General features: G+C 41.2%; 1 protein-coding gene across 1 annotated transcript in view; it reads right to left on the bottom strand.

The window, feature by feature from the left end:
* Positions 1-24329, bottom strand: part of LOC136876218 (E-selectin) — a 154725-nt gene that overhangs the window by 122603 nt on the left and 7793 nt on the right. The window contains exon 3 of the mRNA XM_067149979.2: positions 4261-4447. Coding sequence (XP_067006080.2) covers positions 4261-4447 — 187 coding nt within the window. The remainder of the gene's footprint in view (positions 1-4260; positions 4448-24329) is intronic.

Genomic DNA, 24329 nt, shown 5'->3' with positions numbered 1-24329 from the left:
CCTCTACTCAGTTGACCTCCCGAGGCTGAGTGGACCCCGTTCCAGCTCTCGTACCACTTTTCAAATTTCGTGGCAGAGCCGGGAATCGAACCCGGGCCTCCGGGGGTGGCAGCTAATCACGCTAACCACTACACCACAGAGGCGGACCATTCAGTTCATTCCTAACTAATTATTTATCTCTTCGTCCGCCTCTGTAGCGTAATGGTTAGTGTGATTAGCTGCCATCCTCGGGGGCCCGGGTTCGATTCCCGGCACTGCCAGAAATTTGAGAATGGCAGGAGGGCTGGTATGTGGTTCAAATGGCACATGCAGCTCACCTCCAATGGGGGTGTGCCTGAAAAGAGCTGCACCACCTCGGGATGAGGACACGAGTTTTTTTTCTTTATCTCTTCATTCCGAATACCCTCCTACCATTGTTCCGATGTGTTTGTACTAGAAATCATTCTTGATACTTTCATGTGTGTTACTTCTAATTTATGAATAAGATATCTTTCACTCCCGCAAAGCAAAGTTGGTCTGAAAATAGGCATTTCATTTCTAGATCTACGAAACGTAACTGCCTATTCCTCTCGTAGCATTTTTCAATTACGTGGGGCATGCTGAACATCTGATCCCGACAACCCCCCCCCCCCCCCCCCTGTGGTCTGAAACCACCTTGGTTTTCATCCAACTTACTGTCGACCACTGATCGCACCCTCGCTTCCAAGATGCCAGTGAACATCTTTCCTGGTATAGTGGTCAATGAGATACCTCGATAGTTGTTGCAATCCTTCTTGTTCCCTTGCTTACGTGGATGGGTACAATCTGTAGGTACCTCACGAACTCTCCATGCTAAAATAATTACTCTTATTATTATTATTATTATTATTATTATTATTATTATTATTATTATTATTATTATTATTATTATGTCTGAGTTTATGAAATACTGCATTTGAGTATAGACACATCGTACTCCTAAACATGGACCCTGAATTAACCTTTAAAAATAAATTATGCCAATAGAAGTAGAGATTATGTAAAATTGCGCTAATTCTAACATGATTTTTGTTACTGTGTGTTAACAGAGCTGATTTCAGGGATGTTACCTGACTGTAATATTCATGAAATGGATATATTAGGCAAAATGAAGCCAAGGAAAGTCATAACCCTGAAAGCGCAATGGCCCTTTGAAGAGTGGAAGGTAAGGTGTCTCCTGCTGTGTTGACACACCAGATCCAGTGAGATCTCCGAAGTTAAGCAACATTGGACGTGGTCAAGAAGTGGATGGGTTGCCACGCACTGTTGGTGGAGGGGGTAAGGGATTGGAGGAGCGGAAAGGAACCGGTCCCCCCTACCGTACGTAAACTCCGGCTCAGGCACACCTCTGCGGAGGTTCGGACCTGCCTTCGGGCAGAGTACACCCTTACCTTACCTTATTGAACGGGATAGCTCTATGATAGACCGCATTTACCCCCATGAACTAATTTGTTGTTTGGCTGGAATGAAACCCAGTAGTCAGTCATTTTCCTAAAAAGTTCGACCGCCTAACTGAGAACCGAACCGATATCCTGTCTCGTTAATTCAGAAAGTTTTTTTTTTATCTCGGCCTTATAGTTTCGTATCTTTCCGGTCCTATATAGTATAGTATATTATATTAGGAATAAGAATCTACAATAGAGAAAACGTCTGTGCTGAACATTGAACATTTCAGATTTTCCCAAGATTTAACCTCATAATTTCGCCTGTCCGTGTATTTTCTTCCTCATGACTTTCGGTAACGATTTATTACTTAAGAGTATGGGGATGCAAGGAACATTATACATATTTATACTGAATTAAGAAATGTTGACATCATCGGCAGTGCTTCCAGGAGAAAGACCAGAATTGATGAAGACGACAAATCAACTGGAGCTCACTCGTGGAACATTGGCAACTATAGACGCAGGAGACACTGTTTTCAGATTTCTGAAGAGCAATAGATACAGTTGATCATGACAAAATTTTGAATAAATTAGCGTATAATGACGTCTGACATAGCCTAATAATATTATTTTCATATCTCTCTGATAGGCAACGCGTTGCATTTTACAAAGGTCTTGACTTTTCTTGTTATAATATTCAATCTGGTTTCCACAGGGATTAAGTCTTGGTCCACTGCTCTTCCTATTATGAAATATTTATAAATACATAGGATGTTTAAACATACTGTTGCTCGCAGATAATATATACATTGTGAAAACCATTCTGTTACAGATATACTGCAGATTTCGTCAGAAATACAACACCATATCACTTTGGAGCATTATGAATAAGTTAATTTTAACATAAATGTCATATCTTGATATTTTCTAAGAATAAAATTAATATTACTCTCTTATAATATTTTGAATACTAACTTGTCATTAGGGAATTTTATGAGGGATCTAGGGGTGCATTTTGACAGTAAACTGACGTTCTATGTCCATATAAACAAAGTAGTTGCAGATACCAATTGTGAGGATTCATTAAGAGTTCCACGCATGCATTTACTAATTTCGAAACAATAAACGTATTGTACAGTCAACTCCGTTGTAAGTAATCTGCTAGAATATGCATCGCTCATTTTGAATTCCAGCTATGAAGTGCATGAAAACAAACCCGAAAAGGTGCAAAACAAACGTCTTAGAGACCTTACATAAAAACAAATAATTTACCCTAAATTCCATTCTTATAAAGATTTGTTGAAACAGATTGGCTGTAAGTCCTTGACAAGAAAACATACCAATCCTTCTAGTTATCTGTAAATTATTTAACAGTCATGTTTACCGTAGAGTGCTCTCTCTACTCATCTTGCCTGTTTCAAATTCTTAATCATGACCTAAATATACTATCCTTAGAATGAATAAATAGAAAGAATACCTTTTGTATATATTTGCATCTTTATACACTTCCACAGTAAAAAAAAGTTAAGCCAATAAATGAATTATTTTCAATTCTAGGTTAAAATCCAACTCTGTTACCTCTCATTATTTAGCTCATAATTTTATTCCGATTCCTTGTTTCTGTTGATATCATGTACTCATAATGTCTCCTAGCATAACGGTTGGCACTATTGTCTGCCGTCTACGAAAGCCTGAGTTCGACTCCCGATAGTCCCAGAGAGACAAGAATGGCTGGTAAGAAGTTAAAATAATACATGCAATTTACCTCCATTGGGGTTGTGCCCGAATAGAGCTGCACACCTCGGGACGAGTCCACGAGCTTACTTTTTACTATCTACTCATCATCATCATCATCATCATCATCGTAACATCACTAACATTTAAAGTCGTAATAATAAGAATCAGAATAATTATTTACAATCTATTATCATCAATACCACCACCACCATAATCGTTTATAAAAAGTACAGGTTTACATTTGTTAGTAAATACCTTGTTAAATTATAGCATAATAACTGAACACTTGTAATACTGTTTTCGATTACTGTTATATTGGAGAAAAGTGTGGGCCTGTCATTAGTTTATATCTGACTTTATTTTTATAAGGACTTCAATTTGAATTAATGAACTTTAAGTTGTTCCTTTTTCCATTCAGACTAATGTAATAGGATGTGTATATGTTGTCTTACATCATTATCTTGTGCCTATTTGAAGCACATTAAACAAATAAATAACCAAAATATGATTTCATGGGGATGTCCTCTATCCGATGTAAGAGTTGGAAGGCATTCTTTACAAAGGACTACTTATACGCAAAGAAGACAGTTGTAATATATCATGTAAAACGTAGAATATATTTTTTTCTTTCTGAATGAACGCTTTAACTAATCCAACTTTTCGTTTGAATGATCAGTTTAGTGGGATTTGATTCAAATGGTCCTTAGCTCGATATTCGGACGGGCTGGTAATTTTAATTACGTCTAGTTAATTCCGCTTACTCGAGGGCTGTGTGTTTCTGCCAGTCTTAATCGTCACTTTTTTCATAAATTGTGTTTGTGTCTATCTTAATCTCGTCTTCATTTACATAAATCGCATCACAACACCAGTTACCATAGGAACAGACAATCGTGAATACATCCCTACACATAGGAATGGTGTTAGGAGGGTCATCTGGTCATAAAAGGCTTAAATCATGTACAACGCCGCCACCAAAGTAATGAGAAGAGGCCCAGAAGAGAAGAATTCGTTCATTGAATGCGTAATAATTGTTATTCCCACCTATATAAAGCTAAGGACTTCCCCGATACTGGGTACGTTATAACTATTTTGTCGCCAATGTTCATACTATTTTACTCACCTACCGAATAACTGCAACACTTCTAAAGCTTCTTCGACTGAGTTGATGATAAGCAAATGTGTACCTTCCTTTTCACATACATTCTTGGCGTCCATCCATGTCATCTGCTCACTGTGACGCTTGTAATAACCGAACTGTGAGGAGGGGAAGTAATCGGGACCAGGCGATGGTCTAACTGATGGAGGTGCTGCAAAGATAAGGAAACACTTCAAAATAAAACACTATCCCAGAGGTATGCGGTATGTTAGAGTAAGAGCAGAATGGGAATCTGGTTTAGTGGCAGGAATGAAGGCAAGGTACGAAGAGGAGTAGTGTGGTTGTTAGGTTATTAGTTGACGGACAGCATGCTAAGGAAACTCAATGGTGGGTGATGAACATTAGTAATCCGAAACCCAGTCAATTAAATTAATATACAAGGTTAATGAATATTGAATATTCACGACCGCATTGCAATCGAAATCGACTTTCAACATATTAAGTCGTGTTACGTACATGTAGTGCGTGTTGAAGAGATGTTAACCACAGAATAAAAATGACCAACCGGACGCCAGTGGGATTCGAACCCACCAACTCACGCTTTCGCGTCGGTTGCTCTACCAATTGAGCTACAGCGGCCTTGGTCATCTTTGTTCTGTTGGAAAGGATCTAAGCTACAGGTCTGGCACTACTGCCATCACACTGCAGAGTGCGTACAAGTCGCCCGTTGTGGACCAAGTCAATGAATATTGGTGTCCATTAGATAGTACACCAAAATACAACTCAGAGCGTAACTATGAATATAATTATGCCGATGGGCAATCGTTTACGAGCTACAGACATCCCAAGTTGTACTGAAATTATTGGTAATAGCCAGACTTCGAGTATACTAGATGTTCCACAAGGAATGGTCAACATTCAGGGATACGACAGGAACGATCATTTTAAGCCAAAAACGTCATATGGAAGTATGCCCTAATCAGAACGGTTTCAGAGAGGAACACATTTAAAGTTTTTGGGCTAGTGGCGCACACGTATGTGTCTTACCCACCCAACCACTTTGATGTTTTATTCTATCTCAACCTACCGCGTTGCTTTCAACCACTTTGCTCGGGATGTCTTTCTGCCCCGTTGAAAGCGCAGATGTCCATGTTGTGTTGTGAGTGTAGTTGTGCGAGGGATTGAGATTGTATCAGAGAGAAGCATTCGTTAACTGTGCTTGTACACGCGCAGGCTAATGAAGAATATGCAGATAGAGTAATGTGTATGTTTACGGCTTATGCGATGATAGTGCTTTTGCTGCTGTCGAGGAATACTGGCGGCGCTTTCCGACAGGTCGAATTCCTGATCGTAGAATGTTTTACCAGAGTCTTCAGCATATTGCGTGAAGCGGTTTAAATTCACATTTTTCTTCTGAACGTGTTCAACAATCTGTGTAGGAACGGCAACACATTGTTCTGTTAACAGTTGCTTATTGATGACATTGACAGCTTAATTTCTTGGAGCAGGAATCGCTGTTTGGCACAACCATGCGTGATCGGTGAAATGCTGTGCCACATTTGGAAACACCGCATCTTTTAGCTGTTGTTGCGTTCTAAGAATTATTCCTATGCTTAGCATAGTTTTCCAGAAGTCTTCTAAGTTGGCAAGCTTCTTTGTAAGTTTTACAGACCCTTCCATGAACTGTTCTTAAATTTCCTAGTTGAAGTACATTATCGGCATACTGCTGGGCAGAAGGGTCACCATTCGGAACTACTCATATATTTGTTAAGAGTCGTAGGCTTTCAATTCCGTTCCAAATGTATGAAGACTTGATGCAGGCCTGCATGTCATCCGTCCTTGTTCCGCGGGGAATAACCGGAAGCGTCTGTCGAAAGTCGCCAGCCAACACCATAGTGACGCCTCCCATTCTACCGTTGTCCCATATGATGTCTTTCAACGTGACATACAGTGCCTCGAATGCGGATTTGTGGGGTATAGTACACTCTTTCCAGACAATGAGCCTGCAATCCAGAAGAACCTTGGACTTACCTGTGCTTCTTGAAATGTTGCATGTAGGATTTTCCGTGCTCGTAAGATTTAAAGGTAACTTGAAGGCTGAGTGAGCTGTCCTCCCTCCTGTCAAGAATGTTGTAGATATGTCAGACGAAACAACAGCAAGAGAAATCTCGTTTCTTTGTCACACATTTGCCAAAATAAGTTTAGCAGAAAGGTATTCCCGGTACCACGTGGAGCATCTAAGAAGAATATACCACCCCTACTATCAAAAACAGCTCGGGTAATCTTGTTAAGTGCTTCTTTCTGATCTGGAACCCTTTTTGACTGATTCTCCTCGATGTACGCTGTGAGCAAATCTTTGTCGTAATTTCGTTCTGTATTTACTTCACACGGGGTGGCGGTATCTCTGTTTGTAATCATTCGCGGAAGTCCAAAGCTTTTCAGGTCCAATTATCCCAGTGATATAATTCTATCTTCAATGTAGGTGAGAACGTTTTTGAAGATGTCGTCATTGTCGAGATCCATATTCTGCTGTTGAACTCGCTCTTGATGCAATATATCTTCAGAGAGGCTCTCCCTCAGGTTCATCCATAACTGCTCCGGTCTTGATGTGGAGCATGTACCTATGTAGCATAACAGAAAACAGGTTCGTATAATCTTAGGGGATCGAGACGCTGCTGCTTCTTCCAACGCTTTGTTCCAGTGATCGTCGTTTTCCACAAGTCTTCTAAGCTGGCAAGCTTCTTTGTAACTTTCACAGACCCTCCCATAAACTGTTGTTAAATAGTTGAATGATGCTGGACTTCTTACTTCGTGCAATAGTAGTCGCAGGTTAAAGAATTCAGAGTTGTTTGGGTGGACGGTGTACATCCTGCCGAGGGCATCGCATGACCTAATCCCTGCTTGATCTGGTACGACTTCACCTTGTCTATGTCGGTTCCAAGACTTGTCTCTGCTGTTCCATGTGCAGTACTTAGGGACTTTGTTTTAGAGTAGTGTACGCTAAAACTCATCTTGGATGCGAAGTCTAAAGAAAGATGTGAGTGTCGTTTCTTGCGGTGCTTAAACCCATTCAGCTGCATTTTCTGTTGTGAAGTAGACTCTCTGGCCGTTCTCTAAATAGACGCTTAGATGAATAACTAGTGGGTTGTCGCTGATGTATAGGGAAGCCTAGTTGTCTCCACACCACTTTGTTGCTACCTGTGTATCTTCCCATTTCATATTGATGAATTTCATTCTGTTCGTTGCCTCCACTTAAGATATCAAACACGGCCATTCCAGAACCCTTATTAACATATTTGAAAACATACTACGTTAATATTGGCATTGAAAATTCTTGACAACAAAGGATAATATGGAACAATCCACGTATTGTCCACAGACACTTCCGATACTTGAACATTGGTGTTTGCGGTAAATCCTCCATCTTATGGGCATCTACGGTGATACACTGGATATCCATCCTGCCCGGTCTGAGTCTCTTTCGGAAAATGTCGAGAGTATCGCTTCGTGCAGATATATGGAGAGAGGGGGTATTTTTATCCGCAGAGACCATGAGCCATCTGCTTCGTCACCGTACTAAAAACTTCTTGGTCTTCTTTTGGAATGGGGATTTCGGCACTGGTGAAGTCATCAACTCTGTGTACTATAGGGTACCCCTGAGTCAAATCAGAATGTGTGCATGAGGTAGTCCGCGTTTCTGCTACTCTATTGTATACATATGGCAGCGAACGTCACCAAAAATCTTCGCCTTTGTGATGAGCCCCACGAGTGCCATGTGATTCTGATGAAAGACTCTTGCCGAGAAGTCGTGACGATCCTGGGGTTTCTGTCCGTCGAAAAGTTCTAGCTGTATCTCTGTCAATTTCGGATTACACGTGAATATGATGAAGAGGTCCGGTCTACCGTAGTTTCGTGCGTATGTCATAGCATCCTAGGTACGCTCGTACATGTACTTGGGACCACCGGTGGAGCTAGAAGGCAATATGATCAGCTGGGTCATGTCGGCAACATTTGTATCGTCGACGATGGTGTCCCTCAAATGCGCATACTGCTCCACTCTCAATGTCCTCTGGTTATGTCGAATGTACCTTTGCCTTTCAGGTTCAATCTTGGCATACACTTCCACGTTAAACTGTTGAAACAGGCCTCTACTTCGTAGTAAAATATTGGAACTTTATCAGTGCATCATAATTCTGTAAGCATAGAACTCCATAGAAGAAATCTTCTCCTGCACATTCCTTTAGTTGGGATTCTTTGTCGCTGTTGAAAATGATATCCATCTTAACCCGGCCAGAAAATCAGGGGATACTGCAGCTCATCGTACGATCGGTGTGTGTCGGGAATTCGTTTGATTGTACCATTTCTTTGTTCTAAAACTATGTCTCTTGCTCCATGATGTTCCCTAGCCATTATCAGAGCCACTTCCGTTGTCGACGGTGCATTGAATCGTCTTTCATATTCACCTTGAGGGGTTTTGTCTGCTAAGATAATCAGATTGATTTCAGGACTCATCTTTTCCATAGCCGATTTTAAGCTAGTGACGTAGGAACTATCACGATTCAGCATGTCCTGCAACTGAATTACGATATCTTTTCTCGTTTATGGTACATTCCTCCAGCGCTCTTCCGCTTGTAGTGTACTATCCCCTATAAAATATACTAGCAGACATGTATGATCTTTATTCCGATACGATGATATACTTGGCCCTGAACTTTGAAAGTCGGCATTGATTTTGGCTCTTTAATTTCTTTGGTGGTGCAGAAATAGGTAATATGGAAGTATGAGTTGTACCGTTTGATATCAGGAAATGATTAGCCTCGATGGATTCGCCAATTAGAGAAGTACGTAGGTGCTCGGGATGATCCATTAACGGCATCAGTTGAACCTTTCCTCCACCGCAGCACATACCTGTGGTTTCACGTTTCCACTTCTTTGCTTCACATTGTTGGCATGTTATAACAATTGGTCTTATGAGAGACAGAGAATTTGAGGCATAATCCGCTGATGGGTGGTAATAAAATGCTGCGTTCTCTAAAGTTTTCCAGATGCGCATTCTTGAAGTAGTTGTTGCAGTTCTAACTTGCTGTAGCCTGGATTCTCTTTCTAGAATTTTTTATGCTTATCTTCGCCTTTTATGTCTTCCTCTGTCTTTTATTTGTCTTGATTCTCTTTCAGAGGTGGGTTCCGCTTCTCTTCTTCTTTGTTCTCTTCTCTCCTCTGCTGTTGTCTTGCTTCTCATTCAGGGGTGGATTCGGCTTCACTTCTTTGTTGTGCTTCTCTTTATTCTCGTTGTCGATTTCGTACACATTTCATTTTCCGAGGAGGCTGCGGCATATTTTAATCACAGTAAACATCAAAATGTTATGTTAATATGCCCTATACTAGAATAAATAAGCCAAGGAAATGAATATGCGGTAAATATTGAACCTTAAGCTTACACGCAATTCCAAGTGTTAATTTGCAGCCTCGTTGGAACAAACAGATAAGAAAATACTGAAATGAATATCGGGTATATATTAGCCTAAATAAATATGTGGTTGAAACGATGCAAACAAATACAAATAATTAGTAAAAACAGATCTTTACATATTCAAAGATACGTTGAAGAATTAATGCATGTCAATAACAGAAAACAGGTTGCCTAGCGACAATGAATGAGTAATTTTAATCGTGGTCACGGCGCGTTGGATTGTGATTGAAACACAACGACATGGATGATACAGACTGCTAAACGAGCTCGTTACAGCGCCCTGGTTGAAACTCAGGGAAGTAATTGTTGCCTGTAACCATTATGGAGGCTACCGGTTCGTTGCCTTGACATCCTTATCGTGATATTTAGCCGCATGTTTAGTTCAAGGAATTAGTAATCCTATAATGAAATGAGCGCAGTGAACTTGGCTGGCATTTGTTTGGTTGCGAGCAGAATTTTATGAAGGATAGTTCGCATCATACACTAACATTAAAATCATGCGCTGCAGGTAGACACGTTTCATTTCAATCCCAGTCCCAGTTTCTGGGAGACAAGTTACCCGCCATTTTGTCTGTCTCTGTCTGGTTCATTGTTGTGGTTTGGTAATAACACGTAGAACAGTTCGATGAGAAATTCACACACGTATAGGGACAGATACCACAGCCTTTTAAATAGTACTATAATTTGTGAATTTTCTTCTTGCTGTTGTTTCTTAGGTGTTATGCTTTCAATTACTTATGGGTGCAATTTTTGTTACATTCTGAGAGTACCTGTGCAGCAACCTGTCCGTTGGTCGGGGCGTAGGATATGTGTACGATACCCCATGCCTGTCGTAAGAGGCCACTGAAAGGGGTAAACCTAGTGCACAAGCTATGTCAGAAGATATGGACATCTGGAAATTGGCCGGACCAGTGGTGCCACTCCGTCTTCATACCACTGTTCAAGAAAGGTTCTCCACTTGACTGTGCAAATTATCGAACGATAGCCCTCATCTCCCATGCAAGTAAAATCATGCTCACGGTGCTGAACGAGAGGCTGAAGACCTTCTTACTTCCACAAATCTCAGAGGAACAAACCGGGTTTGTTCCAGGCAAAGGAACTCGTGAGCAGATCCTAAACATCCGGCAGCTCATAGAGAAGACAAGGGAATATAATATCAAGATGTTCCTGTGCTTCGTGGACTACAAGAAAGCCTTCGACAAGGTAAAATGGTTAAAGCTCTGGGCTATACTCACTGAGATGGGGACGCCAAGACATTTAGTGTACCTGATCCAACAATTGTACTCTTCGAACACTGCGACAGTGAGAGTTAATAGCGACCTCTCAGACGTCTTTTCTACTTGTGCTGGTGTGCAACAAGGTTGCATTCTTTCCCCCCTCTTACTTAATGTATACAGTGAGTATATTATGAGGGAGATCCTCGAGGACTGGAGTGACGGCATCACAGTTGGTGGCAGGAAAATTAACCACCTCAGATATGCAGATGACACCGTGATTATTGCAACAGATGATCATGAACTAGAAACCATCATGCGGAGGCTAGACGAGCGAAGCAGAGAATATGGTCTTGAAATCAACAATAAAAAGACCAAAGTGATGATTGTAGACCGTTTTAATAACAACAGACCTGCCATCACAAGAATTGCGGATTATGATGTTGTCAGTCGCTTCGAGTATCTAGGATCTATTGTCACAAATACTGGAGACTGTGAACCTGAGATCCGCAAGCGCATTGCAATTGCGAGAAATTCAACAGCAAAACTTACTCGCATCTGGAAGGACACCTCCATCACTTCCAAGACAAAGCTCACCCTCATGCGAACTCTGATCTTCCCTATCGCGACCTATGCAGCAGAAACTTGGACGATGAAGACGGCGGATCGCCGCAGGATTGATGCTCTAGAAATGTGGTGCTATAGGAGATTACTGCGAATACCATGGACAGCACACCGTACTAATGAATCGATCCTGCAACAGCTCGGCATCAGAACAAGACTGTCGACACTTATCAACCACAAACAACTCGGATATTTTGGTCATATTGCCAGAAGGCAGGAGGCAATGGAAATACTTATCATAGAGGGAAAAGTCGAAGGCCGAAGACCTAGAGGACGTGCGCCGTTACGATGGATGGACCAGATCAAGAGCTTACAGCAAGCAAGTCACCATGCCCAAAGCAGAGACTCCTGGAGGAAGATCACCAAAAGGATTGTCGCGTGATGCCACTACACCCTTACGAAGGGTTGGACTAAGAGAGAGAGAGCGAGAGAGAGAGAGAGAGAGAGAGAGAGAGAGTGTCTAAACTTGAGACCGCGGGACCCCTACCCATGTCTAACATTACTTCCATGTTCTTCTACCAGCTTCACCACATTCATCTTTCTATCGGACCTCAATCAGTCAACCCATGTAGTTTTCCGAGCTCGACAGTATTTGGCTTGCAAGACCTAGCCAAACTTTCAATTTTCATAGCTCCTTGAATACAGGCTATAGATATCCATCTCTTACTCCGATCCGACCCCAACGTTGTTACGTTTGTGAGACCTATGGAGTGGACTTGGCCCGGTTTTACGACCGAATGTCCTTCATGACACCAATGATATTATGTCCCAAGAACTACTTTTAAAATGGTCGGAGACGCCGCGGTGTCGTAATTTTGCCCCGAAACATTCGATTTACGTGCCAGTAAATCTAACGCCTTGAGTATTCTAACCTGAGCACATTGAAATATCACTTCTACTGTCTGAGGTAATCAGTTCAACTCACATAGCTGGTTACTCATTCATCAATTGCCCATCTCTACGGTATTATTGATAGTACATCTATTTATTATTATTCTTTATCTCACAACTTTATAGTTGGTAATATAGCACGTATTTCGATCTTTTACGTATAAGAAATAGAGCTTAAATATAATTTACATTCATTTATAGTATACGCCTCCATCATTCTCTTCATTATAGAGGTAGCAGTCTTTTCTATTTTTGGTCCATACTGAGCATGGAATTTAAACGGTTCCGTGACTTGTATTTCTTACTTTATGTACATTGTTTAGCCACAGTCAGTTTATGTCTATCATCTTGGTGACAGCACGTTGGATTGTCATGTCGCAACACATGTTTTCTGACGGTTTCATAACTCACCAACGAAAGCGAAAATAGAAAATCCGGCTTGAAGGTGCATTCAGACCCCCTTACACCTACGTATGTTAAAAATTTCAGGTCTCTGCATGTGGTAGATTTGGCTGGACATTGCTGACGCATACACAGACAAACACTTCCTTTTATTATTAGGCCTATAGGAAATGGACCTTGAAATTTTATGAAGAGCTTCTGGTTAATGAACGGTGATGCGGAAACGCCGCTTATGAGCTCTTTAACTGCGTCATGTTTCCGCCACTGCGATCGTCAGTTGGACTGGCACTTTTCTTTCTTTTTTTAAAAGCAAATTGTTTTTACGTCACACCGACCCAGATAGGTCTTATGGCGACGATGGGATAGGAAAGGGCTAGGAGTGGGAAGGAGGCGGCCGTGGCGTTAATTAAGCTACAGCCCCAGCATTTGCCTGGTGTGAAAACGGGAAACCATGGAAAACAATAGTCAAGGCTGCCGACAGTGGGGGGTTCGAACCCACTATCTCCTGGAAGCAAGCTCACAGCTGCGCGACCCTAACCGCACGGCCAACTCACCCAGTGGCGCCTTTCTAACACACTGCCTATTCGTGACAGACCATATACACAGTTCCGTCTAGTTAGCAAATAAGGATTGCTAACCTGATAGAGGATAAAGTATTTGCCATTACTCCATTGTCAATAAACTTCCTTTCCATACAGGTATAATGACAATTTAGGCTTTCAAGGCGTTAGACGAAAAAAAGTAGCAATAGAAATCCTTTTTTGTTCTTACCAGTTCACTTAGAAAATATAAGGGAGATTTGCTTTTCAACTTACCGGCGTATCAGCGTTGTGATTAATGCTCTCACGGCCTGGAATAATAGGCATGTTAGTCTTCTGGGTTAGGTATTCGTTGTTCAGAGCTGTGTAATTGGCTCTTTTTACACTTATTGTGGGGAAAACTATAGAAGGTATTTCAATGAAACTTTATGTTTAGAATATATAATTCACAGATACTGTTTGGGCCGCTTCACACTAGGTGACTGAAATCGGCGACCGGAATCAGCAACAGAGCAGCTCACGTTTATTCCGTGTCGGCGAGCGCTAGCCCACCGCGCTACTTCGCCGTTCCCGGCCTGAGCAAACAGGCAGAGGAGTGTCTCCTGTTGCTCTTGTTATCATCGAAAAGAAGGGAGGAAGAAAGCGTCGTAAGTTTCATTCACATCCAATGTTGAAAGATCGTCTGAAGGAGGACTTTTCTCTTATTCGATGATTGATGTGATGATGGAAGTACCAAGTTTTTAGTTACTTCAGAATGTCAAGAAATTCTTTTATGAAGTCTTCGAAAGTGTGAAGGACGATATTACGGGAATGGATATCAAACTGAGAAAAGTTAACCTTAACTTTGAGACAAGTTGAAGTTAAATGCCGGTCATTTCTTGAGACCATGCATTTCTCTTCTCAACTCTGTTACTAAATTCTTCACAGTTCCAGTTGCCAGTTGGCTGTATAATTTGTATCACTAAATCATCCGTGTTTGTTTGGTCCACTTGTTCAGATAGATAATTCTTACTGAATACATTGTTATTTTATTTAGTATAGTTTATATTTTACGGAGCGGAGTGACCGCGCGTGTTAACGTGCTACTGCTATAGAACCGTGTTTTGCATTCGGGAGACGCGTGGGTTCGAGTCCCGCCGTCGGCTGCACTAAGAATGATTTTCTGTTGTTTCTTTTTTTTTTCACTTCCTGCCAAATGTCGCAAAATTTCCTATTCATAGGCCACAGTTTCATTCACAGACATCCATTTAAACTTTATTAGCTCCTCAATTGGGGTTGGCGTCAGGAAAGGCATCCGGACGTAAAAGCATGCCATATACATTCATCTCATCTCCGACCCCGTATCAAAAACTAGACTAAGGGGTAGATATACAGTACAGTTTGTAGTATTTTGAAACGGAATACGTAACGAGAAGGAACTTTTTTTTTTTTTTTGCAAGTTGCTTTACGTCGCACTGACACAGTTAGGTCTTATGGCGACGATGGGACAGGAAAGGTGTAGGAGTGGGAAGGAAGCGGCCGTGGCCTTAATTAAGGTACAGCCCCAGCATTTGGCTGGTGTGAAAATGGGAAACCACGGAAAACCCTCTTCAGGGCTGCCGACAAGGGGGTTCGAACCAACTATCTCCCGAATACTGGATACTGGCCGCACTTAAGCGACTACAGCTATCGAGGTCGAGGTCGGTGAGAAGGTAATGCACAATGCCTCGGCTACCGGTAAAGGGAGTGAGCTACTTCAAGGTCGGGGCCAGGCTTCTTCTGTAGCTCGGCTGCAGAGTAGCAGAGTAACATTTTTTACCTGGAATTCTAAACAACATCTGTACTTAGTCTTGTCACCATAACGGTACGTCTACACATCAAAAATGGCGAAACTTCTATTAATCCAGCGTAGGATGTGTTTATAAATTTTGGTTATCGATATCCCTTATTACTTAACATTACCATACAAATTTTATTCCCATGTAAATTGTCCCCGTCCTCCCTTCTATCCACTTCCAGGGGCCAAATATTATTTCCATTTTTTTGACCACTTAGTAATATGTCAATCATTGTTTAATAAATATCCGCGAAAGTACTGTTGAGAATGCTATTTAAAAATGCTATCGTACCCATTTTCAACAGGTTGAAGCGTCACGGTTTGGTGTGCTGAAGATGTAGTTAGCACTATCAAAGAAAGACAGCAAACCAGGATGGTTGGCTAATTTTGATAGTGGAATCAGAATCATAATTTTCTTTTGGTGGAATGTTAACGGCACTATCTCTCCGTATCCTTGGCTGAGTGGACAGCGTCCTTCAGCTCAAAACGTTTCGGTTCCGATTTTCGGCCGGATCGTTGATGAATCCACTCCTCTTCACATACAATCAACACACCACATTAGCATCAACCCCAGAAGCATGCAATACGGAGCAGTCAATTGATTTCATGTGTCATCTTCAGTTAGACCCAACACTATTCATGTTTATCTGTTAGGAAATCAGTCCGGAGGCTGGTTGGATCCTCAGATAGCACCACCGAACTTTATGTGATTATAGGGAAACCGTGAAAGCCAGTGGCAGCACAAAAATGTGGTGAACTAGGCAAGACGAGAAATAAAGTAATATTCCGTTGCTTTCCGCACTGGACTAGAAAGTGCTATTTTAGCAGGACTAACCGTACGAGCATCACATTTGATAACACTCAGATGTACTGGTCATGCTCGAACTGTTATTACTCAGCACCACCCATACCTCCATATTTTCACATCCATGGATGGGACAAGACTTCGATGGAAGCTGTGCCAAAAGGCCGGTGCAAAAATACTGCATCCAACAAGAAATGGAAGCAGGATAAAATGCTATAAATATATAAGTTCTCCAAAAATATGGCGACTAAGGGATAGGAAAGAACTTGGAGTGAGAAGGAAGCAGCTGTGGCCTTAATTAAGGTACGGCCGCAGCATTTTCCTGTTGTAAAAATGGGAAACCATGGAAAACCATCTTCAGAGCTGCCGATAGTGGGGTTCGAACCCACTACCTGCCGAATGTGAACTCACCGCTACACGCCCCTTACAGCACGGCCAACTCGCTCGAAATATAAAACGGATAATTGCTTCTATTTAAGAGAAATGATTTTAGCACCGCACCAACTCAGAGAAGTATTTTTGCGAAGTTCGATAGGAAAGGGCTGGGACTTTGGAACGAGCGTACAGACCAGAGCACTTACCTAGTGTAAAAATGTGAATTCACAGAAAACCAAATTTAGGGCTACTGATAGCGGGCTTTGAACCCACAGTCTACAGAATAACGTAAAATTGCACTCTTGATTACCTTCAGGTGATAGTGAATAATGGTCAGTTTTTAAATCACGTGTGGGGAGAGAAGTTATCAGTATGTTTAATAACGGTAATGTGGATTAAATTATATCCATTCAGTTCTAAATGTTGCCGAATAATGAACTGTTCTTGGTGTTGTTTCAGTGAAACGAAAATGAGAGTTGATGCAATCAGTGTCATAAAATTGCTTTTAACAGTTTTTCAAAAAATAATTATAGAACACTCTCCGATTAATGAGTATGAAATCGAATTGAAAAATAATTTCGAAATATTTTAATGAACGCTATGAACGATAATAATGGCGCGGATGTAATGGAAGGAGCATTTTTGAAATTACGAGAACGACAGGGAGACATGCAATTGGCTTTACGTCATTTTAACCACGTCTTCACGGTTTTCGGAGTTCAGGTGTAAGAATTTTGTCTCTTGAGAGTTATTTCCTTTATGTTGAGTGTTTGCTGCTTGGATCCTCAACACCTCCGACAATGCATGCAAGGTAAATGAGAAGTGAGGTAGTTTCCCGTTGCTTTCATCACCAGGGATGCCTACTGAAAAACACGCAGCAACCCACCCTATGGAATTTTCACACTATTCGTAAAAGGGACAGACTGTGTAAGGAATGCATTACTGGCATCGCTCATACCTCAACCACTTTCGTATTGCCAAAGCCAAGGGTTATGCTAAGAGAGACAGATAAGTGGAAGTAACAGTTGTACTTCCTCTTAAAACAAAAAAAAAAAATAATCAGTACCATCATGAAGTAACAGTTCTTTTCGAACGTTACCAGTAAACGCAGTGCACTGTCAACACTAGGTCTCGACAGGAACGGTAGGAAGTTCTTTCACTTGCTGGTAAATATACCAGCACGAGGCTGGCGTATTTCAACCCCTTCAAATAACAACGAACTGGGCCAAGATCGAACCCGGTAACATGGTCTTAGGAGGCCCTTGTAATATATTTTTAATGTTGAAAACAATTCTTAGCAGACAAAGAATGGGTCCCCATACAACGAGAAACCTAATATTAAGCAATTTATATTATCACACCAGGCAAATGCTGGGACCGTACCTTAATAAAGGCAACGGTCGATTCCTTCCCAATCCTAGTCCTTTCCTGTCCTATCGTCTCCATAAGACCTATCTGTGTCAGTGCGATGTAAAACAAACTTCAAAAACATAAAAAGCCGTTTCCTCAATAATTGTGCCGAAAGTGAGGGGCTTAATGGCCCAAAAAGGTTTCAAATTGAATAGCTCTATCAAACTAAAACATATTTCGAAAATCACATTCGCCTAAATGCAGTTCCGGAGAAACAACCTAAAATCATTTGTTTCTTTACTCGTATCCTCTTTGATTCAAATTCACATAAATCTTTCCGTAATGTGTTTCTTGGTTCTGTTCCTTAGGCGCGTTTACTTTTTTCTTTGAAAAGTGGCCACACCGCATGTAGTTATAAAGGCTTAAGTGAAACTCTGAACTGTCTCACATTAGCACTCGTAGTGGAAGAAACAAGCAAACTGCTAATCTAATCAATCGGATAACGATGATTAAGAAAAGGATTGTAATTTTTAGGAATAGCCTAAATAAAAAATATATTTTCATATTTCATAATATTTTATTTACCTAAAAGTCGTAGCTCATATCCCTAGGATGTCTTCAACATTGAGTTGTTTGCCTAAAGGGCAAAAACTGTGGATTTTTTAGCCATTCAGCCCAGCAGGGAAAAAATACTCTTTGATGTCTTACAAATTATTGAAGTCGCATATTATGATTTCTTCAGTCTTAAGTTTGAAGCCGAGAAAAAGCTCTGCTCGAAGATCGAAAACAATCAAAAAGTTAATTCCAGGCCAGATCAATGTAGAAATGAAGATCAATTGAAACAAGACACAAGTAAAATCATCAAAGCACTAAACTGCATGTGTCTAATCTACGTTTGAATTTGCTCGGCTACTTCAACAACCTGTTATACCAGATCCATTAATTTTCAGCCCCTGACACATGAAGCTTATTTGCTTCAATACTTCTTCTTTCTCATTCACCTCATTATAAATGGCACTTTTTTTATTACCTAAACACTAAAATGTCCTGGGATTCCCTGAGGTTAGTGTTGAACAATTTATCATCCTAGCTTAGCTGTAGTGCCCAGGGGGAACATATACACTGGCCGGGCTGACTGCCTCAGATGACTGAGGCTCTAGCCTTCTAACCCAACTTGGCAGGTTCGATCCTGGCTCAGTCCGGTGGTATTTGAAGGTGCTCACATATGCCCGCCTTGTGTCGGTAGATTTACTGGCACGTAAAAGAACACCCACGGGACTAAATTCTGGCACCTCGGTGTCTCCAAAAACCGTTAAAGTAGTTACAGCGCGTAATGCAAAATAACATTATTAACGTGTACACTGTATCAGACTTGCTTACAATAGTGTAATATTACAGAAAAGAGACACGTTACAAGTGTTACATGAGGATATTTAACGATGGAAGTTGAAAGTGATGGTTTAAGTAAGAACACTAGGGGAAAAAATCGAACACGTTGTGACGTTATTAACTCCCAGGCGATTTTATCCAGAAAAAGAATACATGTGTTTTGTCTTTGTCTGTTTTTTGACATTTGACCCCCCTTACCAGCAATTCTTTATACACAAAAAAAATACATTCATCTAACCACGGAACTATTTGAAACTCGTAGCCCAGTCGAATTCTGAGTCGTCTGAGTCGGTTTCAAAGGGTACATCTGATAATGCCAACCCTCCACTCTCTGCTTAACGTACATGGAGTCTCCGAATTCAAATTACACAGCTGACAGCACATCAAAACAAAATTAATCCATTAGGCAATGCCAGTAGCCTTCGCGACTATCCGAGGGATATAAAGATTGATGGCAAGAAATTTAATTTAGAAAGCTATTTTGACAGCTGAGGAGTATGATAACCACAAATAAAAGTAAAAAGGAAAATTTTTTATACAGAAAATGTATTTTAGAAAATATATATTAGTAAAGAGATATGGCATTTGCAAAATAATACTTTTAGAGTATTCTGCTCAATTTTTTTTTTTTTTGGCGTATGATGAATAATGACAACCTACAAACTATTTACACAACCAGTGAAAGATGAGTACAAAGTAAATACAAATTATCATATCTATACAGTCAAAGAAAGCAATTTACAAAGTTTGAAAGTACAAGAAGAAAACACAATATATTTACATCGCTATCCACCTATAAACTCTGACAGTTCATATAAACACACTGAGTGCGAGTGATGTACATGTCACTAAATGTGAATGTCCAAACCCGCCACCCACTTCACTGCTTCGGGTGTTGCTGTGTTGAGGTCTTCCATGGTGCCAGTGAAAGCACGGAGTGGACATTCCTGCACTACATGTTTCATTGTTTGTCGAACCTCCCCACAATCACAGTATGGAGAAACTGACCAGCCCCAGGTGAAAGTGAAGGATGGGTAGTAAGGAAGGTGGAATAGGACAATCGTGAAGCAACATAAATGCAGATATGGCGAAATGTGACATGAACGAGTAGAGCAGGAAGATAAACTTTGAAGTATTATAGGGAAGTGAAAACGAATACAAAGTTACTGGAGGAACTGGAAAGAAGGGAGGTTAAATTTATTAGAGCAAATCAACTACCAATATATTCGCAGGTAAGGTGTTAAGGGAGAAAGGGAGAGATACAGAGATAGTGTACTTGAAGGACATGTACAGAAGAATAAGATGTGAAATTTACATGCCAATGAAATGTTAATAGAGATTTTTTTTTACATCGGCAAAGTAGCCTTAAGGACATAAAATAGATTCTAATAGATTCTAGTGGGTCAAAGGCAGCTCAAGCATGCTGATCGATGTATGGCTAAATTCGTACTTATATTCAACATCTAGCCTTTTCTAGAATACAATAGGGGAAAGACGAAGAAAAATAAGATGAAGAAGGAATGAATAAGAAATGAATAACGGTAATACATTTTTCCATTTCTAAATTTAGATTTTGACTAACTAAGGACATTAATTATAAAAGCACTTAAGTAAAGAACTTTGTTAATGCAATTTTTTTTTTTTGCTAAAGCAATGGAATTTCCTCGTTGTATACTTAGCAGTTAAAAGGTTCTTCATGATAGCACAAGCATTACTTTAAGTTTTTATTTATAATGTATTATTTACCGGGCGAGTTGGCCGTGCGCGTACAAGCTCGCGGCTGTGAGCTTGCATCCGGGAGATAGTGGGTTCGAATCCCACTGTCGGCAGCCCTGAAGATGGTTTTCCGTGGTTTCCCATTTTCACACCAGGCAAATGCAGGGGATGTACCATAATTAAGGACACGGTCGCTTCCTTCCAACTCCTTGGCCTTTCCTATCCCATCGTCGCCATAAGACCTATCAGTGTCGGTGCGACGTAAAGCAACTAGCAAAAAAAATGTATTAAAATATTACTCTTGATGCTGCAACTTCCTACATCTCTGGAAAGTTCCCATATTTCCGTAAGGACCTCTCACAATCAACGAAGAATTATTCCACACTGCCACATCCAGGATGCTGTATGAAGGATGGAAGTGGTTTTCAATTCTGATTGGAATGATATTTCTGAAAGTGATGACAACACTGCTTACCACAAAGGAACACCAGCTATCAGATTATCCTGGTCTTATGCTGCTGAGAATGCACGCGATAAAATATGTAAAAGGAGCTAGCATTACGTTTAGGATAGTCCCCCTTAATCTATCACTGATTATATGGGATATAATTTTCTGATTTTTTCCTGAATATCCGGCTCCTCAGGAGAATGCGTTAAGCGATTCCGTGAACCTGATCCATGTACGAGGTGTTCCAGTTTCAACATTGGATGCCTTGCAGCAAGACTTCTCCCAGACAAAAGTCGAAACCTATTGCGGATTTGGCTAATGCGCCCTTCCTGGGCATGGAGTACGGGTTTTATTCGGAAATTATTTCAGCCCTTCAGAAATGAATGCCAAACGGTTCGAAATGTTGCGAGTCATTATAGCCATGTGACCCCCCCCCCCAGTGTTGCATGAGATCCGAATCACATACATTTATTTACTACTACTACTACTACTAATACTACTAAAATTATTTCATTCCTCCTCTGTAGGGGGAGGCGGGCCTCTTAGACGATGACGCCGTTTCTCAGGCCGGGAGGTTTGTTACGGTGAAGATGTGTGGAGAAGGTGAGAGGGAATATGGCGGCCGTGGCCTACACTAGGAACTGTCCCGGCATTCGCCTTAGAACAGCAGAATGGAAAACCACGGAAATTCATTCTCAGGACAGCAGACGGTGGGGACAAATCTCTCTCCGTCTTCGAAATACAGAGGCGTACAGCCACGGTAGAGCCGAGGCCACCCCTCCTCTGCTCGGTTGGTCACATTTCCCACAGCAACGACCGTTGTTAAAACTGCTCTCGCCGGGCTGAGTGGCTCAGACGGTAGGGGTGCTGGCCTTCTGACCCCAACTTGGCAGGTTCAATCCTGGCTCCGTCCGGTGGTATTTGAAGGTGCTCAAATACGTCAGCCGCGTGTCAGTAGATTTACTGGCAAGTTAAAGAGCTCCTGCGGGACAAAATTCCGGCACCTCGGCGTCTCCAAAAAACCGTAAAAGTAGTTAGTGGGACATAAAGCAAAATAACAGTATTATTATTATTATTATTATTATTATTATTATTATTATTATTATTATTATTAAAACTGCCCTCGACATCTTTCAACTATCACACTCCTAACTAACGACCTACATAATGCTGGCAACAAGGTCTATCCAGAAATTATGAAGTTGTTCTTTGTGTATTAGAAATATATATTTTCTAATTTAATATAATAAGATAATTGACTAATGAAGGTTTGCTCTACCCCGCTAATTTCACAGGGATTGGACTAAGTGAAAGACAGGTGCATATTTACATGTCTACAGTGACACTGTGTATATCTGCATGAGTAGAAACTTGAGTCATTGTATGCATGCTGCTAAGTTTATGTTCGCATTTCATGTGAAATCCGAACCACAGCAACGAGATGCATCATTTCGAAATTCTGAACCGCGACCAATGTTAATCATCTACCACGCACTTTCGTGCTAAAAGGAGTTGCAAAGCTTGCAGTTTTATATGACATTGATATTGCTATCATAGCCACGGTACTTTTAGATTTATGTTGAATAAGTATTTCAGAAATCCCCACGCACTGAGCAGAATTCGAACCACGGTCTCCTTGATTAAAAGCTTTTTTTTTTGTGCTAGGGGCTTTACGTCGCACCGACACAGATAGGTCTTATGGCGACGATGGGATAGGAAAGGCCTAGGAGTTGGAAGGAAGCGGCCGTGACCTTAATTAAGGTACAGCCGATAGTGGGATTCGAACCTACTATCTCCCGGATGCAAGCTCACAGCCGCGCGCCTCTACGCGCACGGCCAACTCGCCCGTTGATTAAAAGCTAGTAGCATTGTCACTCCCCGGCTAAATGAACCCTTCATCTCTCACGCCACCCCTACCAACAAGTGTGGGGAGCGTTGACAGTAGATCCATACAGACTGGGCGAGTTGGCCGTGCGGTTAGTGGCGCCCAGCTGTGAGCTCGCATCCGGGAGATAGTGGGTTCGAATCCCACTGTCTGCAGCCATAAAGATGGTTTTTCGTGGTTTCCCATTTTCACACCAGGCAAATGCTGAGGCTGTACCTTAATTAAGGCCACGGCCGCTTCCTTCCCATTCCTAGGCCTTTCATGTCCAGTCGTCACTATGAGACCTATCTGTGTCGGTGCGACGTAAATCCACTAGCAAAAAAAGAGGTCCATACAGTGATCTTCTTGGCCCATGTAGCCTGGTTTAACTCCGCCTCAGTCCGGTGGTTTTTTGAAGGTGTTCAAATACAGAACGTCAGCCTTGTGTGATTAGATTTTTGTGATTAGATTTGTGTGATTAGATTTACCGGCAAGTAAAATAAATTCTGTGGGACAAAATTCTATCACTATGGCGTTTCCGAAAAAAATACGAGTAATTACTGGAAAGAAAACATCCGATTACGTAATAATAATAATAATAATAATAATAATAATAATAATAATAATTTTTTTAATGTGGTAATAGTTCCATATGTGGATCAGTGGTAGTGTCTTGGTCTGTGGATCCCAAAATTGCGGGTTCACACCCAGCAGAAGAAGTCCGATTTTTAAAGGTAAATAAAAGTACATTCGACATTCTATATCATGCTATGTCTCAGGTGACAATGTGATGCTTAGCTGACAACGTCAATAACTCAGCTGTAGTTGGATTAAATAGATGTCTGGTTCCTCTGTAATCTTTTAGCAGGCAGTTTGTATGGTGACAAAACAAAATATCTACACACCATTCTGCGTAGTTTGGGTCACGTAGTGTCAGCTTGCATTCGGAAGTTGGCGACCGTGGTATTCAGCACCAGCATTTGCCTGGTGTGAAAATGGGAAACCACGGAAATCCATCTTCAGGGCTGCCGACAGTGGGGTTCGAACCCACTATCTTCCGAATGCAAGCTCACAGCTGCGCGATCCTAACCGCACGACCACTTGCTCGGTAGATTTCGATGTGTATGCGATGCCCTAGACATTCAGATGGCTCCTCATTGTCTTTATCCAGGTCGAGGTTTTATGGACCC

Source organism: Anabrus simplex, chromosome 6 (assembly GCF_040414725.1).
Source record: "Anabrus simplex isolate iqAnaSimp1 chromosome 6, ASM4041472v1, whole genome shotgun sequence".
NCBI lineage: Eukaryota > Metazoa > Arthropoda > Insecta > Orthoptera > Tettigoniidae > Anabrus > Anabrus simplex.
This window is presented reverse-complemented; position numbering and strand designations above follow the sequence as displayed.